Raw genomic sequence first — 24,088 nt, 5'->3', positions numbered from 1 at the left:
TCGGTGGGCAGTCAGATCTGGCCTCAATTCCGGTCCATGAATCCGAATCGGTGTAGGCGAACGTGAGTAGATGACCTCGGAAACAAAAAAGTCCGGACAGCTTGGACGCAGTCTCCAGTTCGTATACCTCAGTGGCGCCATCTATTGGCGTTCATCCCCTAAACACTACGGGCTTCAGAAGGCCATATGATTAACAGAGCTTCACACCCGAAGTACTGCATCATTGCATTTTAGTGGCTCTAATTACATTGCATACTAAATACTACTTATTTGATTAATTATTAGTGTCTTTCATCTTCAGGAAGCATGTCCAGCCCACATGGGTTTATAAGGTGGAGGGTGCTATATAAAAGCAACAGTATTCAAAGGCTGCTTCTTGTGTCAATTACTAGTATAAACAATTCTGACCAATCAGAAAACAAAGTGGATTTGAGATCATTTTTATTTCAACTGTAAAAAAAATCAAATCTGACCGAGCCAATCGATCGCCTGACAGTAGTCTGATCACAAAAAGCACTTCATCTTTAAAGCAACAAATCAGCAGATTAAACAATGAAATATTGTTTAAAATGTAATTTAAAAAAATAAAATAAAAAAAACTTGCCCCACCACTTTCAGTAAAATGCTGGAGGGTTTGACCATCCATGATATTAAAATTGAGTTAACCACATTGAGGCGATACACCCTGTTTATTTACATTTCCTTCAGAACACATTCATTCACACAAACAGCATGAAGAGCGCAGAGAAGGAAACTGCAAGCAGAGGCGCTATAAAAAAGGGGCACAATCATACTATTAGAAATGTTCGTCCCAAATGGCACCATGTTCCCTATATAGTGCACTACTTTTCAACCAGGGCCCGTGGGGTGTTTAGGTCAAAAGTAGTGCACTACGCAGGGAATATGGTCCCATATCAAAGGATGCATTCGTTCTCGCTCACACATAGGGCGTGGCTCAACATTTAGAGTAGACCATTCTATTGGTCCTACAGTGGAAACTACTTTACCCCCCAATGGGCCCCTGTTGAAGAGTAGCACACTATATTAGGGAATAGGGTAGCATATCAGCCAAATCTTTACTGTTCTCACATCAGCTCATTAATTAAAAAAAAATTACACCAAAAGAATTTAAAATACAATTCAACTGTTTCTACAAAATAGAGATGAACTTGCATTAGGAGAGACTCAATTAAAACAGAACGTATCCCAGGAAGGTATGCTAGAGAGACACTGTCTAAGAAAGTTCTGTCACTGCAAAGGAGCACATTGACAGGACCCCCTGATATTCAACAAGTCTCAGACAACTGTTCTTTCACTGACAGTGTCCAGTTACCCAGCTGTCTGCATCACTTAAAAGGGGACAGTGTCATGGACAGAGATTAAGCCGAGTCTCGGACTAAGAAGCATTATATTTTAGTTCGGGACTAGGTTGAACCTATGTCCGGGAAATCAGGCGTGTCAAGTAAGGGACCGTGTGTGACGTGTAAAATCATTTATCTAAAAAGAGAGATGTACACAAACCACACCCATGTACATTCAATAAATCAGTGCAACTATAGATCTGTTTTTTTAGGAAAAACAGTCTGGTAGATTCACACAACCGTAACACTGCTTCTCCCCCAAATAAAGAAACAAACTTCTGTCAGAAAAGGGTTTCCATTCCCTCCCCACTTCTCCAAAATGCCCAGTAAATTTATATTGACAATTGCAAAAACCTGTCTTACATATTTAACAAAAAGCAGGACACATTTATTGATTTAAAAAAATAATAAAAATAAAAAAAGCAGTGCAACAGTATTTCTCCTGAAAGATTGTGTCGGTCTTTATCCGTTCTCCCATCACCACACGTGACGCCTGCAGTGTGCCACCGCCTGGGAGACAGACAACAACCCACAGGTTAGACAGCAATAGGCATCCTAAGGGCTTCTCTGTCCTTTACATCGGATATTTCAAGAGCACTTTAGTCACAGGATTTCAAGAACAGACCTGGATGAGACGTTCTTCTCGGCCAATCATAACGCACGGCCGGAAATAACAGTTGGATCATTTTTTTTTAAATTATAATTTAAAAATCAGGAATTTGTATCAAATTCATTCATTTATTTAAACCAGGGGCGCTACATTGACAATCTATTTTTCAACCCTGGAATGAAACGGCGCTCACTGCGGTTGCGCTACTATGATGGAAACCGTGCAGCCCAGTGCCTGCGTGTCGACTACTCACGTTGCAGAGTTTCGCAGAGTCCATGTTCTTGCACCAGAACGCAGGTCCCCAGCTACACTGGTCCGTACCCAGAAGACTTTGCACTGCCTCGGGACACAATCCCACCTTCTGTAACCCAGGACAACCACAGAACCCACTGTCAGATACTGGCATTCATATAACGCATTCATTTCAACCAGGGAAGTCAGTGAAGTTAAAGCGTCTTTATCGATCTTGACGCTAGAGGTTTTTCCCCTCTTCCATCATCATACTTCTGACACCTTTTCTCTATAGTCCAGTGTATTCCTTTATGCATTCCAGTGCTCACCATGCAGACAAAGTCAGGGTCCAACATCTGCAGCAGGAACTGAACCAGCATGGGCTCATACTGCTCAATCAGCTGGTCACACTGGAGAAAGAGAGAGAAAGAAAGATTAACAGTCACACCAACGATGTCTAGTTGACCAGTTACTAGCCAATATTCATTCTTCTGTTTAGGAAACAGCGTTTTCCCTTTTCCCGGTCAGTGTAATCTACTAATTTTATATTTTATTTTACCTTTATTTTACCTTTATTTTACTAGGCAAGTCAGTTAAGAACAAATTCTTATTTTCAATGACGGCCTAGGAACAGTGGGTTAACTGCCTGTTCAGGGGCAGAATGACAGATTTGTACCTTGTCAGCTCGGGGATTCGAACTTGCAACCTTTCGGTTCCTAGTCCAACGCTCTAACCACTAGGATACCCTGCCGCCCTAATGATAACAACATGTGGAACAAGTAGACGTCGCCATCCTCACCTCGCCCCTGACGGTCTCCGGGACAAAACTGCAGACTCTCCTGACTGCGTCTTCAATCTGAGCCTGTGTGGCGTTCTGTTCCAGGATCCCGTCGATGTAACGCACGGCCATCTTGCAGATGTCACAGAAGCCTCCCGCCTCGACCTGGGACTGGTCCAACACCGCTGAGGGACGGGGGAAACAAGGAGACCACGGGCTTAACGTCATCTGGATTGGAACACCATCAATAAATTGGCCTTTTCTAGTTGAATGATATTGAATAAAAATTGTTATACGGTATTGGCCCGGTTGTTCTCTAATCTGTATGCATTAAAAAACAACCTATAGGGCCTGCTCCACATGTCTCAAACACACAGGATAGATCACACACACACACACACACACCTCAAGACTTTCCAAGCACACTCCCTCTACTCACGGATGAAGGCACGGCTGGCATCCTCGCAGAGCCCCAGCACGGTGCATATAGTCTTGGGGTCGGCCTCCTGTAGCAGCAGCTTAATGATGGCCTGGCCATAGGACTCAATCAGATCTTTACAGTGGGCTGACAGGGAGGGCGGCAGCACAGAGCACACCTTCTCCAACACGTGCACCACATCTTGCTGAGAAGAGGGAGGAAGGAGCGGAAGAGCACAGGGGTCAGTTAGGCTAAAATCTCCTTCCCCAGACACGTCTGCCCAAAAGCCAAGGGGTCCACCTTGGCCTCCGTTAGCAAACAACAATCTCCCGGTGGATAAGCATTGGCTTAAATCTACCAACCAATAACCTCCCACGAACCCTCCTTGTTCAAGTCTTCCGTACGGGGTCTCGCCTCTATTTGGAGCCCCGCCTCGCAGTCATGTGATTCGCTCAAATTAAAAAATGATCACCTATACTTCATAAGACCACGCCCATAGAATGAAGAGCTCCTCTGAATGGTTGATGTTACATGTAGCATATAACCCTGGGACAACTGTGTTGTTGTCGACTCTTCACACTGCTATGCTTTATCTTGGCCAGGTCGCAGTTGTAAATGAGAACTTGTTCTCAACTAGCCTACCTGGTTAAATAAAGGTGTTCTCAACTAGCCTACCTGGTTAAATAAAGGTGAAAAAAATATATGCACAAAATCCTGGGGATGGAGGTCAGGTGTGACCAACACCATTTCATCTCACCTTCCTAGGTTGAGAGAAAATTCTCATAAGACAACATCTTGGCTTAAAAAAGGTAGCTAGCTAAGAGCGCCTTCAGCGGTGAGGATATAAAAGGGTAGCTAGCTAAGAGCGCCTTCAGCGGTGAGGATATAAAAGGTAGCTAGCTAAGAGCGCCTTCAGCGGGTGAGGATATAAAAGGTAGCTAGCTAAGAGCGCCTTCAGCGGTGAGGATATAAAAGGTAGCTAGCTAAGAGCGCCTTCAGAGGTGAGGATATAAAAGGTAGCTAGCTAAGAGCGCCTTCAGCGGTGAGGATATAAAAAGGTAGCTAGCTAAGAGCGCCTTCAGCGGTGAGGATATAAAAGCTAGCTAGCTAAGAGCGCCTTCAGCGGTGAGGATATAAAAGCTAGCTAGCTAAGAGCGCCTTCAGCAGTGAGGATATGAAGACAGCTCTTCTCGGTCGGCGCGGCAGTTTGACAGCGTGTCCAACTCTGCAGAAGTCTTGTTTATTTTCAGCGTGCTGAGTTTGTAAAGTGTTTTAAGGTGATCGCCGGGGTTACCTCTATGGCACCATGGCTGTCTATTTTGGGACCGCTCCAGTCATTGACATTTGCGAAGCTACTCCCCAGTGGCCGACCCGCTACTCCCCAGTGGCCGACCCGCTACTCCCCAGTGGCCGACCCGCTACTCCCCAGTGGCCGACCCGCTACTCCCCAGTGGCCGACCCGCTACTCCCCAGTCAGTCTGTTCTGCTGATGTGTGTGTGTGTGTGGTAGTGATACTCTATCCTACTCTTGTCCTTTTCAGCAGGGTTAATACCTGCCTGGTGCCCCAACCAAACCTTTATTGTCACCCCTCTGACACCACCGCTACAAAGTGAACGAGGGTAAAACAATACCCACTGCTGCTTGCACAGTGGTAACCATCACAAAGGGTCAGAGTAATGGGTGGCCTGAGGACGCAGAGATGAGACGCAACGCATTGTACTAAATTCTTGTTCGTCCTTGACACACAGGACAAACGAGCCCATAGTGCTCCCCCTCATAACACATTCATTTATATAGTGCTCCCCCCCCCATAACACATTCAGGATAAGAGCGTCTGCCAAATGACTTAAATGTAAAATTTATATAGTTCCCCCCCCCCCCCCCATAACACATTCATTTATATAGTGCTCCCCCTCATAACATAATTTATTGTAACCCTTATAAACAGCGTGCCGTTTCGGTCACACACCACAAGACAGAGAGAAGCACCTCCACTCGTGTTTGAACGTGAAACCCTTTACCGTCAGTGTTTTATAGCAGGTCCTGGACTCATGAGCAACCCGTCAGGTGACCTACCTCCGTCTTCTCATCCCCCAGCATGCTCTCCACCTCCTTCATAATGAACTTGCACGCGATACACTGAGGGGAACCCCGGGCACGCACCATGTTCTGGAGAACAGACAAGAGTCGGCGGAACTGCAATAGTCTTGGAACAAAATAAGTCGTGGTCCCGAAACACATCGGTATAAACTAGAATAGTAACCATGCCAACGTCATAACTACTTTACAAAACAAATAGTTAGTGTGATTATAACTTTGTTTATGTCCATGTATTTCATATGGAAGAATGTAACTGACTGTACAGTTGTACACGGACACTTGCCAGAACCTCTGGTACCAGTAGGTTACCTTGACAGCGTCCAGCTTAGTGGCAGGGAGCCGTTTGACAGCAGGGACGGCCTTGGCAGCCACCAGGTTCATCATAGGGACAGAGCTCTTCACCTCTGCAGGGCAGAATTCAGCACGGGAACAGATATCTTTAGGTTGCTGAGTGGGGAGAGCGTCAGAATGGACAGTTAGACACATTCATACCATTCTACAGAAAATACATTTCATCACATGACATTGAGATGATGTACAATAGTCTCAGAGCCAGGCTATACCCTGTACCAGTCCACTGTTCCATAGTCTCAGAGCCAGGCTGTACCAGTCCACTGTTCCATAGTCTCAGAGCCAGGCTATACCAGTCCACTGTTCCATAGTCTCAAAGCCAGGCTGTACCAGTCCACTGTTCCATAGTCTCAGAGCCAGGCTATACCCTGTACCAGTCCACTGTTCCATAGTCTCAGAGCCAGGCTATACCAGTCCACTGTTCCATAGTCTCAGAGCCAGGCTGTACCAGTCCACTGTTCCATAGTCTCAGAGCCAGGCTGTACCAGTCCACTGTTCCATAGTCTCAGAGCCAGGCTGTACCAGTCCACTGTTCCATAGTCTCAGAGCCAGGCTATACCAGTCCACTGTTCCATAGTCTCAGAGCCAGGCTGTACCAGTCCACTGTTCCATAGTCTCAGAGCCAGGCTATACCAGTCCACTGTTCCATAGTCTCAGAGCCAGGCTATACCCTGTACCAGTCCACTGTTCCATAGTCTCAGAGCCAGGCTATACCAGTCCACTGTTCCATAGTCTCAGAGCCAGGCTATACCAGTCCACTGTTCCATAGTCTCAGAGCCAGGCTATACCCTGTACCAGTCCACTGTTCCATAGTCTCAGAGGCCAGGCATAGTCTAGCCAGGCTGTACCAGTCCACTGTTCCATAGTCTCAGAGCCAGGCTATACCAGTCCACTGTTCCATAGTCTCAGAGCCAGGCTGTTCCACTGTTCCATAGTCTCAGAGCCAGGCTGTACCAGTCCACTGTTCCATAGTCTCAGAGCCAGGCTATACCAGTCCACTGTTCCATAGTCTCAGAGCCAGGCTGTACCAGTCCACTGTTCCATAGTCTCAGAGCCAGGCTATACCAGTCCACTGTTCCATAGTCTCAGAGCCAGGCTATACCCTGTACCAGTCCACTGTTCCATAGTCTCAGAGCCAGGCTGTACCCTGTACCAGTCCACTGTTCCATAGTCTCAGAGCCAGGCTGTACCAGTCCACTGTTCCATAGTCTCAGAGCCAGGCTATACCAGTCCACTGTTCCATAGTCTCAGAGCCAGGCTATACCAGTCCACTGTTCCATAGTCTCAGAGCCAGGCTATACCCTGTACCAGTCCACTGTTCCATAGTCTCAGAGCCAGGCTATACCAGTCCACTGTTCCATAGTCTCAGAGCCAGGCTATACCAGTCCACTGTTCCATAGTCTCAGAGCCAGGCTATACCAGTCCACTGTTCCATAGTCTCAGAGCCAGGCTATACCAGTCCACTGTTCCATAGTCTCAGAGCCAGGCTATACCAGTCCACTGTTCCATAGTCTCAGAGCCAGGCTATACCCTGTACCAGTCCACTGTTCCATAGTCTCAGAGCCAGGCTATACCAGTCCACTGTTCCATAGTCTCAGAGCCAGGCTATACCCAGTCCACTGTTCCATAGTCTCAGAGCCAGGCTATACCAGTCCACTGTTCCATAGTCTCAGAGCCAGGCTATACCCTGTACCAGTCCACTGTTCCATAGTCTCAGAGCCAGGCTATACCAGTCCACTGTTCCATAGTCTCAGAGCCAGGCTATACCAGTCCACTGTTCCATAGTCTCAGAGCCAGGCTATACCAGTCCACTGTTCCATAGTCTCAGAGCCAGGCTATACCAGTCCACTGTTCCATAGTCTCAGAGCCAGGCTATACCAGTCCACTGTTCCATAGTCTCAGAGCCAGGCTATACCAGTCCACTGTTCCATAGTCTCAGAGCCAGGCTATACCAGTCCACTGTTCCATAGTCTCAGAGCCAGGTCCACTGTTCCATAGTCTCAGAGCCCTGTACCAGTCCACTGTTCCATAGTCTCAGAGCCAGGCTATACCAGTCCACTGTTCCATAGTCTCAGAGCCAGGTACCAGTCCACTGTTCCATAGTCTCAGAGCCAGGCTATACCAGTCCACTGTTCCATAGTCTCAGAGCCAGGCTATACCAGTCCACTGTTCCATAGTCTCAGAGCCAGGCTATACCAGTCCACTGTTCCATAGTCTCAGAGCCAGGCTATACTGTTCCCTGTACCAGTCCACTGTTCCATAGTCTCAGAGCCAGGCTATACCCTGTACCAGTCCACTGTTCCATAGTCTCAGAGCAGGCAGTACCAGTCCACTGTTCCATAGTCCAGAGCCAGGCATACCAGTCCACTGTTCCATAGTCTCAGAGCCAGGCTATACCAGTCCACTGTTCCATAGTCTCAGAGCCAGGCTATACCCTGTACCAGTCCACTGTTCCATAGTCTCAGAGCCAGGCTATACCAGTCCACAGTTCCATAGTCTCAGAGCCAGGCTATACCCTGTACCAGTCCACTGTTCCATAGTCTCAGAGCCAGGCTATACCAGTCCACTGTTCCATAGTCTCAGAGCCAGGCTATACCAGTCCACTGTTCCATAGTCTCAGAGCCAGGCTATACCAGTCCACTGTTCCATAGTCTCAGAGCCAGGCTATACCCTGTACCAGTCCACTGTTCCATAGTCTCAGAGCCAGGCTATACCAGTCCACTGTTCCATAGTCTCAGAGCCAGGCTATACCAGTCCACTGTTCCATAGTCTCAGAGCCAGGCTATACCAGTCCACTGTTCCATAGTCTCAGAGCCAGGCTATACCAGTCCACTGTTCCATAGTCTCAGAGCCAGGCTATACCAGTCCACTGTTCCATAGTCTCAGAGCCAGGCTATACCCTGTACCAGTCCACTGTTCCATAGTCTCAGAGCCAGGCTGTACCAGTCCACTGTTCCATAGTCTCAGAGCCAGGCTATACCAGTCCACTGTTCCATAGTCTCAGAGCCAGGCTATACCCTGTACCAGTCCACTGTTCCATAGTCTCAGAGCCAGGCTGTACCAGTCCACTGTTCCATAGTCTCAGAGCCAGGCTAAACCAGTCCACTGTTCCATAGTCTCAGAGCCAGGCTATACCAGTCCACTGTTCCATAGTCTCACTGAGCCAGGCTATACCAGTCCACTGTTCCATAGTCTCAGAGCCAGGCTATACCCTGTACCAGTCCACTGTTCCATAGTCTCAGAGCCAGGCTATACCAGTCCACTGTTCCATAGTCTCAGAGCCAGGCTATACCCTGTACCAGTCCACTGTTCCATAGTCTCAGAGCCAGGCTGTACCAGTCCACTGTTCCATAGTCTCAGAGCCAGGCTATACCAGTCCACTGTTCCATAGTCTCAGAGCCAGGCTATACCAGTCCACTGTTCCATAGTCTCAGAGCCAGGCTGTACCAGTCCACTGTTCCGTAGTCTCAGAGCCAGGCTATACCAGTCCACTGTTCCATAGTCTCAGAGCCAGGCTATACCAGTCCACTGTTCCATAGTCTCAGAGCCAGGCTATACCAGTCCACTGTTCCGTAGTCTCAGAGCCAGGCTATACCCTGTACCAGTCCACTGTTCCATAGTCTCAGAGCCAGGCTATACCCTGTACCAGTCCACTGTTCCATAGTCTCAGAGCCAGGCTATACCAGTCCACTGTTCCATAGTCTCAGAGCCAGGCTATACCAGTCCACTGTTCCATAGTCTCAGAGCCAGGCTGTACCAGTCCACTGTTCCATAGTCTCAGAGCCAGGCTATACCCTGTACCAGTCCACTGTTCCATAGTCTCAGAGCCAGGCTATACCCTGTACCAGTCCACTGTTCCATAGTCTCAGAGCCAGGCTATACCAGTCCACTGTTCCATAGTCTCAGAGCCAGGCTATACCAGTCCACTGTTCCATAGTCTCAGAGCCAGGCTATACCAGTCCACTGTTCCATAGTCTCAGAGCCAGGCTATACCCTGTACCAGTCCACTGTTCCATAGTCTCAGAGCCAGGCTATACCAGTCCACTGTTCCATAGTCTCAGAGCCAGGCTGTACCAGTCCACTGTTCCATAGTCTCAGAGCCAGGCTATACCAGTCCACTGTTCCATAGTCTCAGAGCCAGGCTATACCAGTCCACTGTTCCATAGTCTCAGAGCCAGGCTGTACCAGTCCACTGTTCCATAGTCTCAGAGCCAGGCTGTACCAGTCCACTGTTCCATAGTCTCAGAGCCAGGCTGTACCAGTCCACTGTTCCATAGTCTCAGAGCCAGGCTATACCAGTCCACTGTTCCATAGTCTCAGAGCCAGGCTATACCCTGTACCAGTCCACTGTTCCATAGTCTGAGAGCCAGGCTATACCAGTCCACTGTTCCATAGTCTCAGAGCCAGGCTATACCAGTCCACTGTTCCATAGTCTCAGAGCCAGGCTATACCAGTCCACTGTTCCATAGTCTCAGAGCCAGGCTATACCAGTCCACTGTTCCATAGTCTGAGAGCCAGGCTATACCCTGTACCAGTCCACTGTTCCATAGTCTCAGAGCCAGGCTATACCAGTCCACTGTTCCATAGTCTGAGAGCCAGGCTATACCAGTCCACTGTTCCATAGTCTCAGAGCCAGGCTGTACCAGTCCACTGTTCCATAGTCTCAGAGCCAGGCTAAAATTACCTCATGCAATCACATTCAACCTCACACAATAGGTAGATTGTACAGTCTAACCCAGCAACCCATGTCACAGGTAGATGATTCTCATGCTAGAGTCATGCATAGGGCAACATGCATGCAGAGCAGATGGTTCCAGACACGAATGAGGCATTAAGAAATCTATAGCATTGGAAGCATTCATTTTAGTGGCATGGACAAATCAGGTTGGGTCTGTATCCAGCTTTCCATATCATCCTACCGTCCTTCCCTCACCCCGGGATTTACGTTCTTACCGGTTTAGTGCACAAGGGGTTGCCAAAAAAAACTATGTTAATAGCAGAATGCTAACTATATTTTCACTATTACTTGTACAAATTAACAAATTGCAATGACAGGCAGTCCAGCTCATGTCATTTTTGGTGAGTTTACAAGTGAACGTGAACGAGAGACATTGTGTAAATGAAGAAAGTTTTTAATGCATGCTTGTCTGAAGGAAGAACACAACTGGCTCTGGAGCAGCATGTCTACCCGCTGTATCTGTGTGGAGTCGCTAGGGCAACGGGCCTGCTCTGCTCAGAGAAGATTGGGGCAGAGCAGACGGCCCAGAACTGAGAGGAGATAAAAGCCAAGAACTCATCCAAAGGGCTTTGACTTCTCAAACACAGCAGAAAGAACAACACAATGAGATGCCCCGTGACCTTTACTCATTCATCCACTTACATTTAACTTGGTAGTTATCTAAGTAAAGGTCAGGTTAAAACACAGGATTGTGTGTTTCTCCACACAGGAAAAAAAAATTACTCATTAGAAATATATTTCTACATTTTGTAAACACAGATCTAAAATGGGTCTTATTGTAGTTTCTGCTCAGCAACTAACTCATTTTGTGCTTCAGTTACACTTCACTCTGATGACAATTCAAGAACAGACAGCACTCTGATGTGTAGCTACTGTTCTCCATCATTCTATCAGCAGACAGACTGATGTGGAGCTACTGTTCTCCATCATTCTATCAGCAGACAGACTGATGTGTAGCTACTGTTCTCCATCATTCTATCAGCAGACAGACTGATGTGGAGCTACTGTTCTCCATCATTCTATCAGCAGACAGCACTGATGTGGAGCTACTGTTCTCCATCATTCTATCAGCAGACAGCACTCTGATGAGGAGCTACTGTTCTCCATCATTCTATCAGCAGACAGACTGATGTGTAGCTACTGTTCTCCATCATGCTATCAGCAGACAGACTGATGTGGAGCTACTGTTCTCCATCATTCTATCAGCAGACAACACTCTGATGTGGAGCTACTGTTCTCCATCATTCTATCAGCAGACAGCACTGATGTGTAGCTACTGTTCTCCATCATTCTATCAGCAGACAGACTGACGTGTAGCTACTGTCCCTCAGTATAGCCAGCCTACATTCTCCCACAGGCTAAAATACAAGATGAACTGTAAGCAACACATTATAAAAAGCAGCTGGCTACATCCTTTCTATGATATGGCAGCCATGCATTGTTTTTGCCCCCAAAAAATACCTTGCATTTTCACGGTCATCTCATTTACTTGTGAAGCTAGAAGCTAAATCCTCTGCTGTCATCTGAAGAAAATGAAGCCGTTTTCTACCAAATGTGTTCCGCTAATGTTTTGAAGGAAAACTATAGTTGGATGTGATCATGATCATGCTATAGAAGCAACAACAACGCAAAAAATAACTTGACTTTCAATATAAAAATGTGACCTGTCAACACACAGCTGGACTCAACCACTGCAGCTTACGAACACGGCTGGCTCAACTGTTCTGGGGAACTACGGTGAGCTTCGTAATGTAACAGGTGACATTAACAATCTGCTTTATCTCCTAATGTATTATACAACATGTTGACTGTATTTACTTAAAAATATTTTTTTAAATTCAAAAGAAAAAAAATGTTTCAACGGTATTGGTGGAATTGGGATGTTTTTTTCTTTTCTTCCCGTGGCTACTTCCAAATACACTGGTATACATGCTACACCTCCCAAACCTAACGGACTAAATGGAAACGGTTGCGTGGACCAGTCTGCTGTCTAGTAGCACGACACGCCCATCAAATATGGTTTTCCCAAGGACAAAGGTATCGGCATTCAGCACAGAGAAACATCGTGACACAGTCCTAGAAGTCAGTAGCATTCGTGGACAGACCGTATAGAAACGGAGGCTGTGGGCAGACAGAAGGACAGATCTTTTTACAATGGTGGTCATCCATTGACAGATGGCCAAAGGGAGATGATTGGCTCCATACGTCAGCCTTTTTGACAGACAATGCTGAATGCATAATAGGATTTCATCCAAGTCTCTGTGTGGCCAATGCCTAAAGGGTGTGAGACGAGAGACTGAACACAGAGAGAAACCTACCTGTTCCTACAGACCCACAGCCACCCCAGGAGAGAGCGAGGAGGAGAGAGCGAGAAAGAGGAGGAGAAGAGAGCGAGAAGAAGAGAGCGAGAAAGAGGAGGAGAAGAGAGCGAGAAGAAGAGAGCGAGAAGAGAGCGAGAAGAAGAGAGCGAGAAAGAGCGAGAAGAAGAGAGCGAGAAGAAGAGAGCGAGAAAGAGGAGGAGAAGAGAGCGAGAAAGAGGAGGAGAAGAGAGCGAGAAAGAGGAGGAGAAGAGAGCGAGAAAGAGGAGGAGAAGAGAGCGAGAAAGAGGAGGAGAAGAGAGCGAGAAAGAGGAGGAGAAGAGAGCGAGAAAGAGGAGGAGAAGAGAGCGAGAAAGAGGAGGAGAAGAGAGCGAGAAAGAGGAGGAGAAGAGAGCGAGAAGGAGAGAGCAGGAGAAGAGAGCGAGAAGGAGAGAGCAGGAGAAGAGAGCGAGGAGAAGAGAGCAGGAGAAGAGAGCGAGGAGAAGAGCGCGAGGAGAAGGTGCATGAATAGAGGGGAAAATAAAAACAAACTATTAAAAGATGTGAATGAAATCAGCAGGCTTGGAGATGCTGTAGTCAGAGTCTGGACACACACACACTAGATGTATTATGACATAAACATAGTGGTTCATTTCACCCATGTATAAACCTGTTAAGTATTTGTCAGGCAACACTGTACAGAGACATTGGCTACAATTACACATCAGCAGATGTGTAACACTCCCTCCAGTTTGGGGGGGGGGGGGCTGAAAGCCAAGTGGTGCACTAAATATATGAAACAGGATGTCATGTTGGACACACTAGTGACTGACCATGGACATGAGCTGCAGGGCGATGAGAGGCGCGTACTGGCTGATATACTGCTTGCACTGAAACACAGGACGAGAAGACAAAACAGTCAGAAACAAAGTCAGTGGAAACCAATGATCTTCCAGCTTCATAGATTGGAAGTATTTGATGGTCAATCAAATGTATTTATAAAGCCCTTAATGCAATAGATGGCAAATACCAGATGGCAAATAGGGCATGAAGTGTAAATTAGATTACGGCTCGTTCCATTGCTGGATTACTCAAAATATTCACTCCACCGAACTCGTTTTAAAACCTAGTCCTCTCACTAACTCCTAGCTAGATAACTACGTAGTCCTCTCACCAGGTCACACTGGCCCTGGATCTGTAACTAACTAGATAACAAGGCCTCTCACCATGTCAGAGATTCCAGGCCCCAGCAGGTCACACTGCCTCTGGATCTGTTCGATCAGAGAGTTGACGAAGGTCGTGTTGCTCTTCGCCTCGTCCTGGAAGTCTGTGATGAACTTCACACAGTCCTCACACAAGTCTCCAGTCTGCTACAGGGGACAGAAGACACTTAGTGACTAAAGGAGTAGCAATTACATCCACACACACACACACACACACACACATGAAATCAGTGACAGTTTAAAGTTGGTACTGGGGTCATGTTCAGCAGGGAAATACCATTTTGGAATGGGAAAGTACAGCCAGAATTGGATCAATAAGACAGATTTCAGTTGAAAAGATTTGGTACTTTGTGCCTTACTGAACATAACTTATGTGCAGCGATGCTGGGCACCATAGTAAATTCTAAATCTAACGATTTTGTAAAGTCCTCTAACAATTATTACACCGAAACCCAATTCCTAGACACCAAAGACCAGAATTACGACCCCCAAAATTCTATGACGACTGGCATACCTGTTTAGGGACCTCTTGCTTGGTGTTCTCCTGGGCCTGGGGGTAGAGGAGCCCAGGGACGTTGAGGAGGAAGGGGGCGTCCCTCTGGGCCAGGTCTTCCTGAGGAATCTCATTGGACGTGAGCGGTGGGATCTGGTTAGACTGGATCTGAGACTGGAGTCTGGCCAGGGCTGCCTGCTGGGAGTCACACAGGCCTATTGCACCACACACCACCTGAGGGTTCTCCTGGAATCCAGAAACAGACTCTGGTCACTAAAATCTGTAGATCTCACTAGAGAGGCCACCATTATGTCACTATAATAAACTCAGGGACGGTTCCCCACTTCACAGATCCAGATCAGGCCTGGACTAAGACCATTTCCATTGAAAGTGTTTGAGTCCAGGAACAGGGTTAATCTATATGCAGCTACTGTGTTCCCTAGTCCCCCCCCACAGAACAGCTACCATGTTCCCTAGTCCCCCCCCCACAGCTACAGTGTTCCCTAGTCCCCCCCCCCCCACAGCTACAGTGTTCCCTAGTCCCCCCCCCCCCACAGCTACAGTGTTCCCTAGTCCCCCCCCCCCACAGCTACAGTGCTCCCTAGTCCCCCCCCCCCCCACCCCACAGCTACAGTGCTCCCTAGTCGTCGTCCCCCACAGCTACAGTGCTCCCTAGTCCCCCCCCCACAGCGCTCCCTAGGCCCCCCCCCCACAGCTACAGTGCTCCCTAGGCCCCCCCACAGCTACAGTGCTCCCTAGTCCCCCCCCACAGCTACAGTGCTCCCTAGTCCCCCCCCCACAGCTACAGTGCTCCCTAGTCCCCCCCCACAGTGCTCCCTAGTCCCCCCCCCACAGTGCTCCCTAGTCCCCCCCCCCACAGCTACAGTGCTCCCTAGTCCCCCCCCCCCACAGCTACAGTGCTCCCTAGTCCCCCCCCACAGCTACAGTGCTCCCTAGTCCCCCCCACAGCTACAGTGCTCCCTAGTCGTCGTCCCCCACAGCTACAGTGCTCCCTAGTCCCCCCCCCACAGCGCTCCCTAGTCACCCCCACAGTGCTCCCTAGGCCCCCCCCCACAGCTACAGTGCTCCCTAGGCCCCCCCCCCACAGCTACAGTGCTCCCTAGGCCCCCCCCCCACAGCTACAGTGCTCCCTAGGCCCCCCCCCACAGCTACAGTGCTCCCTAGGCCCCCCCCCCACAGCTACAGTGCTCCCTAGTCCCCCCCACAGCTACAGTGCTCCCTAGTCCCCCCCCACAGCTACAGTGCTCCCTAGTCCCCCCCCCACAGCTACAGTGCTCCCTAGTCCCCCCCCCCACAGCTACAGTGCTCCCTAGTCGTCCCCCCCACAGCTACAGTGCTCCCTAGTCCCCCCCCCCCACAGCGCTCCCTAGTCACCCCCCACAGTGCTCCCTAGGCCCCCCCCCCACAGCTACAGTGCTCCCTAGGCCCCCCCCCCCCACAGCTACAGTGCTCCCTAGGCCCCCCCCACAGCTACAGTGCTCCCTAGGCCCCCCCCCCACAGCTACAGTGCTCCCTAGGCCCCCCCCCCACAGCTACAGTGCTCCCTAGTCCCCCCCACAGCTACAGTGCTCCCTAGTCCCCCCCCCACAGCTACAGTGCTCCCTAGTCCCCCCCCCACAGCTACAGTGCTCCCTAGTCGTCGTCCCCCCCACAGCTACAGTGCTCCCTAGTCGTCGTCCCCCCACAGCTACAGTGCTCCCTAGTCCCCCCCCCCCACAGCTACAGTGCTCCCTAGTCCCCCCCCCACAGCTACAGTGCTCCCTAGTCCCCCCCCCACAGCTACAGTGCTCCCTAGTCCCCCCCCCCACAGCTACAGTGCTCCCTAGTCCCCCCCCCCACAGCTACAGTGCTCCCTAGTCCCCCCCCACAGCTACAGTGCTCCCTAGTCCCCCCCCCCCCCACAGCTACAGTGCTCCCTAGTCCCCCCCCCCCCACAGCTACAGTGCTCCCTAGTCCCCCCCCCCCCCACAGCTACAGTGCTCCCTAGTCCCCCCCCCCACAGCTACAGTGCTCCCTAGGCCCCCCCACCACAGCTACAGTGTTCCCTAGGCCCCCCCCCCCCCACCACAGCTACAGTGCTCCCTAGTCCCCCCACCACAGCTACAGTGTTCCCTAGGCCCCCCCCCACCACAGCTACAGAGCTCCCTAGTCCCCCCCCCCCACAGCTACAGTGCTCCCTAGTCGTCCCCCCCCCACAGCGCTCCCTAGGCCCCCCCCCCACAGCTACAGTGCTCCCTAGTCCCCCCCCCCACCACAGCTACAGTGCTCCCTAGTCGTCCCCACAGCTACAGTGCTCCCTAGTCGTCGTCCCCCACAGCTACAGTGCTCCCTAGGCCCCCCCACAGCGCTCCCTAGCCCCCCCCCACAGCTACAGTGCTCCCTAGTCCCCCCCCCCACCACAGCTACAGTGCTCCCTAGTCGTCCCCACAGCTACAGTGCTCCCTAGTCGTCCCCCCCACAGCTACAGTGCTCCCTAGGCCCCCCCACAGCGCTCCCTAGTCCCCCCCCACAGCTACAGTGCTCCCTAGTCCCCCCCCCCCCCCCACCACAGCTACAGTGTTCCCTAGGCCCCCCTACAAAGTAGAAAATAGTAAAAATAAAGAACTGGAATGGGTAGGTGTCCAGATGTTTGACTGGTGCTGTATATACCGAGACTGTTACCTGCCAAAAATAAGGGTTTAAATACATGTGTTAATTTCTTTAGATAATAATTCCTGATTTTCTTATCTCTCAAAGACATAGAACAGTACAAACTTTGTTTTGATTTTTTTTTCGTGGGGTGGTGGGGGCTCTATGTAGTGAAACTGTTATTCAATACATGCGTATGGGCTAATAGCATTAAGGATAAACATTTATCAAACTCAAATAGATAAATTATCCTTGAAATGACCTTGAAACAATGCCATTTAGCTTAGCAGAATGAGAATGTTGGATTGATTCTGAATAACAAATGTTTCTCTCGGTTTGTGTGTGTGTGTAGGCTAGCTTACTTTCCTATGAACCCGTGTGTGTGTGTGTGTGTACCAGCTCTCCAGCGATGATACCAATGAGGATAGGGTAGTAGGCATCCACGAGCTCTTTACACTGTGCAGCCAGGGTCTTGCCAGGGATCAGGTGACAGGCCTTCTCCAGGACGCCCAGGATCTCACCCTAGAGGACATGAACATCAGCTTAGAGCCCCCCAGCCTCAGACTCCCACTACGTGGAGCGATGGGCCCCCCCCAGCCTCAGACCCCCCCCCCACCCACAACGTGGAACGATGGGCCGTGCCGCCGCCCCCCCGGCCTCAAACCCCCTCTATGTGGAGCCCAGCAGTTCCATGTATTAGGCCCTATTCCAGATATAGCACCCGATTCAACTAATCATCAAGCCTTTCACTACGTAAATCATGTGAACTAGTTCAGGACTACAACATTGTTTAAACTGAGGATCCCCTAGGAGAAGCTATAACAACACTACTCAGCCATAATGCACCATCTTAGGCACTCTTTCATTTGGGAGCAGAAAACAGTTATGCCCCATCTGTACACTGGATAGAAGATAGTTTGGCAGAGCAGGAATTTGTTTCCAGCAACAACAACTTTCCCCACATCCTCCATGACTCACCTGAGTAGCGTTGTTGTTCAGCAGCTGGTCCACCGCGATCAGCAACCCCTTACACAGGTCACATGGCACAGATTTCTGAAACAGGGAGGAGGAAGTTGATTAGTGTAGCAAAACCAAGGCCAGGTTAAACAATGCCCCGCTGTTAATCCATTTTAGGCTGGGTTTCTGTACAGCACTTTGAGATATCAGCTGATGTACGAAGGGCTATATGAATACATTTGATTTGATTTTACCCCCCCCCCCCAAAAGACAATAACATGCTAGATAAAATAGACTCGAGTCTCACCATCTGGGGTTGGTTCCATACGTTCTGTTGACAGTGGACCACGGCACCACAGATAGAGGCAGTCTTCACATTGTGGCACCAGTAGGGAGGACCACGGGCACACTGTTCAGTCCCCAACAGAGGGGTGGCGACGGCTAGGAGAGAGTAGATACTAGTTACCCACACTGTTCAGTACACAACAGAGGGGTGACAGCTAGGAGAGACTGTTCAGTACCCAACAGAGGGGTGGCAACGGCTAGGAGAGAGTAGATACTAGTTACCCACACTGTTCAGTACACAACAGAGGGGTGACAGCTAGGAGAGAGTAGATACTAGTTACCCACACTGTTCAGTACACAACAGAGGGGTGACAGCTAGGAGAGACTGTTCAGTACCCAACAGAGGGGTGTTGACGGCTAGGAGAGAGTAGATACTAGTTACTCACATTGTTCAGTACCCAACAGAGGGGTAGCGACAGTATGTATGTAACCTAGGTCCAGCCCTACAGTATGTATGTAACCTAGGTCCAGCCCTACAGTATGTATGTAACCTAGGTCCAGCCCTAGAGTATGTATGTATGTAACCTAGGTCCAGCCCTAGAGTATGTATGTATGTATGTAACCTAGGTCCAGCCCTAGAGTATGTATGTATGTAACCTAGGTCCAGCCCTAGAGTATGTATGTATGTAACCTAGGTCCAGCCCTAGAGTATGTATGTATGTATGTATGTAACCTAGGTCCAGCCCTAGAGTATGTATGTATGTAACCTAGGTCCAGCCCTAGAGTATGTATGTATGTAACCTAGGTCCAGCCCTAGAGTATGTATGTATGTAACCTAGGTCCAGCCCTACAGTATGTATGCATGTAACCTAGGTCCAGCCCTACTGTATGCATGTATGTAACCTAGGTCCAGCCCTACTGTATGCATGTATGTAACCTAGGTCCAGCCCTAGAGTATGTATGTATGTATGTATGTAACCTAGGTCCAGCCCTACAGTATGTATGTATGTATGTAACCTAGGTCCAGCCCTACAGTATGTATGTATGTATGTAACCTAGGTCCAGCCCTACAGTATGTATGTATGTATGTAACCTAGGTCCAGCCCTACAGTATGTATGTATGTATGTATGTAACCTAGGTCCAGCCCTACAGTATGTATGTATGTATGTAACCTAGGTCCAGCCCTAGAGTATGTATGTATGTAACCTAGGTCCAGCCCTAGAGTATGTATGTATGTATGTAACCTAGGTCCAGCCCTAGAGTATGTATGTATGTAACCTAGGTCCAGCCCTAGAGTATGTATGTATGTAACCTAGGTCCAGCCCTACAGTATGTATGTATGTTACCTAGGTCCAGCCCTAGAGTATGTATGTATGTAACCTAGGTCCAGCCCTAGAGTATGTATGTATGTAACCTAGGTCCAGCCCTACAGTATGTATGTATGTATGTTACCTAGGTCCAGCCCTAGAGTATGTATGCATGTATGTATGTAACCTAGGTCCAGCCCTACAGTATGTATGTATGTATGTAACCTAGGTCCAGCCCTACAGTATGTATGTATGTATGTAACCTAGGTCCAGCCCTACAGTATGTATGTATGTATGTAACCTAGGTCCAGCCCTACAGTATGTATGTAACCTAGGTCCAGCCCTACAGTATGTATGTAACCTAGGTCCAGCCCTACAGTATGTATGTATGCATGTAACCTAGGTCCAGCCCTACTGTATGCATGTATGTAACCTAGGTCCAGCCCTACAGTATGTATGTATGTATGTAACCTAGGTCCAGCCCTACAGTATGTATGTAACCTAGGTCCAGCCCTACAGTATGTATGTATGTATGTAACCTAGGTCCAGCCCTAGAGTATGTATGTATGTAACCTAGGTCCAGCCCTACAGTATGTATGTATGCATGTAACCTAGGTCCAGCCCTACAGTATGTATGTATGTAACCTAGGTCCAGCCCTACAGTATGTATGTATGCATGTAACCTAGGTCCAGCCCTAGAGTATGTATGTATGTAACCTAGGTCCAGCCCTACAGTATGTATGTATGTATGTAACCTAGGTCCAGCCCTACAGTATGTATGTATGTAACCTAGGTCCAGCCCTACAGTATGTATGTATGTATGTATGTAACCTAGGTCCAGCCCTAGAGTATGTATGTATGTATGTAACCTAGGTCCAGCCCTAGAGTATGTATGTATGTAACCTAGGTCCAGCCCTAGAGTATGTATGTATGTAACCTAGGTCCAGCCCTAGAGTATGTATGTATGTAACCTAGGTCCAGCCCTACAGTATGTATGTATGTATGTAACCTAGGTCCAGCCCTACAGTATGTATGTATGTAACCTAGGTCCAGCCCTACAGTATGTATGTATGTAACCTAGGTCCAGCCCTACAGTATGTATGTATGTATGTATGTAACCTAGGTCCAGCCCTAGAGTATGTATGTATGTAACCTAGGTCCAGCCCTAGAGTATGTATGTATGTAACCTAGGTCCAGCCCTAGAGTATGTATGTATGTAACCTAGGTCCAGCCCTAGAGTATGTATGTATGTAACCTAGGTCCAGCCCTAGAGTATGTATGTATGTATGTATGCATGTAACCTAGGTCCAGCCCTAGAGTATGTATGTATGTAACCTAGGTCCAGCCCTACAGTATGTATGTATGTATGTAACCTAGGTCCAGCCCTACAGTATGTATGTATGTATGTATGTAACCTAGGTCCAGCCCTACAGTATGTATGTATGTATGTAACCTAGGTCCAGCCCTAGAGTATGTATGTAACCTAGGTCCAGCCCTACAGTATGTATGTATGTATGTAACCTAGGTCCAGCCCTAGAGTATGTATGCATGTAACCTAGGTCCAGCCCTAGAGTATGTATGCATGTAACCTAGGTCCAGCCCTACAGTATGTATGTATGTATGTATGTAACCTAGGTCCAGCCCTACAGTATGTATGTATGTATGTAACCTAGGTCCAGCCCTATAGTATGTATGTATGTATGTATGTAACCTAGGTCCAGCCCTACAGTATGTATGTATGTAACCTAGGTCCAGCCCTAGAGTATGTATGTATGTATGTATGTATGTATGTATGTATGTAACCTAGGTCCAGCCCTAGAGTATGTATATATGTAACCTAGGTCCAGCCCTACAGTATGTATGTATGTATGTATGTATGTATGTATGTATGTATGTAACCTAGGTCCAGCCCTAGAGTATGTATGTATGTATGTATGCATGTAACCTAGGTCCAGCCCTAGAGTATGTATGTATGTATGTATGCATGTAACCTAGGTCCAGCCCTAGAGTATGTATGTATGTATGTATGCATGTAACCTAGGTCCAGCCCTAGAGTATGTATGCATGTAACCTAGGTCCAGCCCTAGAGTATGTATGTAACCTAGGTCCAGCCCTAGAGTATGTATGTATGTAACCTAGGTCCAGCCCTAGAGTATGTATGTATGTAACCTAGGTCCAGCCCTAGAGTATGTATGTATGTAACCTAGGTCCAGCCCTAGAGTATGTATGTATGTAACCTAGGTCCAGCCCTACAGTATGTATGTATGTTACCTAGGTCCAGCCCTAGAGTATGTATGTAACCTAGGTCCAGCCCTACAGTATGTATGTATGTAACCTAGGTCCAGCCCTAGAGTATGTATGTAACCTAGGTCCAGCCCTAGAGTATGTATGTATGTAACCTAGGTCCAGCCCTACAGTATGTATGTATGTAACCTAGGTCCAGCCCTAGAGTATGTATGTAAGTAACCTAGGTCCAGCCCTAGAGTATGTATGTATGTAACCTAGGTCCAGCCCTAGAGTATGTATGTATGTAACCTAGGTCCAGCCCTAGAGTATGTATGTATGTAACCTAGGTCCAGCCCTAGAGTATGTATGTATGTATGTAACCTAGGTCCAGCCCTACAGTATGTATGTATGTATGTAACCTAGGTCCAGCCCTAGAGTATGTATGTATGTATGTAACCTAGGTCCAGCCCTAGAGTATGTATGTATGTATGTAACCTAGGTCCAGCCCTAGAGTATGTATGTATGTAACCTAGGTCCAGCCCTAGAGTATGTATGTATGTAACCTAGGTCCAGCCCTAGAGTATGTATGTATGTAACCTAGGTCCAGCCCTAGAGTATGTATGTATGTAACCTAGGTCCAGCCCTAGAGTATGTATGTAACCTAGGTCCAGCCCTAGAGTATGTATGTAACCTAGGTCCAGCCCTAGAGTATGTATGTAACCTAGGTCCAGCCCTAGAGTATGTATGTAACCTAGGTCCAGCCCTAGAGTATGTATGTAACCTAGGTCCAGCCCTACAGTATGTATGTAACCTAGGTCCAGCCCTAGAGTATGTATGTAACCTAGGTCCAGCCCTACAGTATGTATGTAACCTAGGTCCAGCCCTACAGTATGTATGTAACCTAGGTCCAGCCCTACAGTATGTATGTAACCTAGGTCCAGCCCTACAGTATGTATGTAACCTAGGTCCAGCCCTAGAGTATGTATGTAGTTCCTTTTTAAGCAGGCGAAAGTAGAGGCGTGTTACAACTCCCTAAAATAAATGCGAGAACAGGAAGTGAAAGGATCATGTGACTCGTAAAGGGGAACACCACGACCAACAAGTCCTACTTCCTCATCTGATCTTAGAGAGAGGCAGAGAACTGAAATAGTGAATCTTGTTTTATGGGAACAGATCCTGGCAAGAAACCCTAGGAACCCACAGTGGAAAGCACCCAACACCAACCATCTGTTATGTATGACTGTATGAGATATATATATATATATATATATATATATATATATATGAGAGATCACACACATACACTTTATTGTGAGGTCAACGAGGTCAGCATACAATCCTCCATCAGCTGGAGAAAATAAAGGCAGTTTGCCTCAATATGAACACAACAGCTATCCACACAGTGTGCAAAACTGTTAGAACAACTTCCTGGTACTGAGTTGCACCTCCCACTTTACCCTCAATACATTAGGGCATGGACTTCACAAGGTGTCGAAAGCATTCTACAGGGATGCTGGCCCATGTTGAGACCAATGCTTCCCACAGTTGTGTCATGTTGGCTGGATGTCCTCTGGGTGGTGGACCAGTCTAGATACACACGGGAAAGTATTGAGCATGAAAAACCCAGCAGCGGTGCAGTTCTTGACTCATTCTGGAGCGCCTACTGCCACGCCCCGTTCCAAAGACACTTCAATGGTTGGTCTTTCCCAGTCACCCTCTGAATGGGACACATGCATTTCTCAAATTGTCTCAAGGATTAAAAATTATTCTTTAGCCTGTCTCCCCCCCACCTTTCATCTACACTGACTGAAAATGGATTTTGCAGGATTGTCATGATGGATCCAGATAACTTCACAGATCTTCATTGTAAAGGATTTTAACACTGTTTCCCATGCTTGTTCAATGAACCATCAACAATTAATGAACGTGCACCTGTGGAACGGTCGTTAAGACACTAACAGCTTACAGACGGCGGGCAATTAAGGTCACAGTTATGAAAAGTTAAGACACTAAAGAGGCCTTTCTACTGACTCTGAAAAACACCAAAAGAAAGGTACCTAGG

The 24,088-nt window shown here is 48.2% G+C and overlaps 1 protein-coding gene across 2 annotated transcripts in view; it reads right to left on the bottom strand.

The window, feature by feature from the left end:
• Positions 1-424: 424 nt before the first annotated feature.
• Positions 425-24,088, bottom strand: part of psap (prosaposin) — a 29,368-nt gene continuing 5,704 nt past the window's right edge. The window contains exons 2-14 of one of the 2 annotated variants that reach the window (XM_064924439.1): positions 18,515-18,648; positions 18,229-18,303; positions 17,647-17,772; positions 14,623-14,847; positions 14,112-14,255; positions 13,719-13,775; positions 5,809-5,946; positions 5,476-5,568; positions 3,420-3,603; positions 3,002-3,165; positions 2,532-2,612; positions 2,225-2,332; positions 425-1,871 (exon numbers count right to left, since the gene is read on the bottom strand). In XM_064924439.1, the coding sequence (XP_064780511.1) occupies positions 1,839-1,871; positions 2,225-2,332; positions 2,532-2,612; positions 3,002-3,165; positions 3,420-3,603; positions 5,476-5,568; positions 5,809-5,946; positions 13,719-13,775; positions 14,112-14,255; positions 14,623-14,847; positions 17,647-17,772; positions 18,229-18,303; positions 18,515-18,648 (1,562 nt within the window). In that variant the 3' untranslated portion in view covers positions 425-1,838. The remainder of the gene's footprint in view (positions 1,872-2,224; positions 2,333-2,531; positions 2,613-3,001; positions 3,166-3,419; positions 3,604-5,475; positions 5,569-5,808; positions 5,947-13,718; positions 13,776-14,111; positions 14,256-14,622; positions 14,848-17,646; positions 17,773-18,228; positions 18,304-18,514; positions 18,649-24,088) is intronic. The other variant, XM_064924440.1, reaches the window with a different exon arrangement.

This window comes from Oncorhynchus masou, chromosome 18 (assembly GCF_036934945.1).
Source record: "Oncorhynchus masou masou isolate Uvic2021 chromosome 18, UVic_Omas_1.1, whole genome shotgun sequence".
NCBI lineage: Eukaryota > Metazoa > Chordata > Actinopteri > Salmoniformes > Salmonidae > Oncorhynchus > Oncorhynchus masou.
The sequence above is the reverse complement of the archived record's forward strand: the minus strand, read 5'-3'. Positions and strand labels throughout refer to the sequence as shown.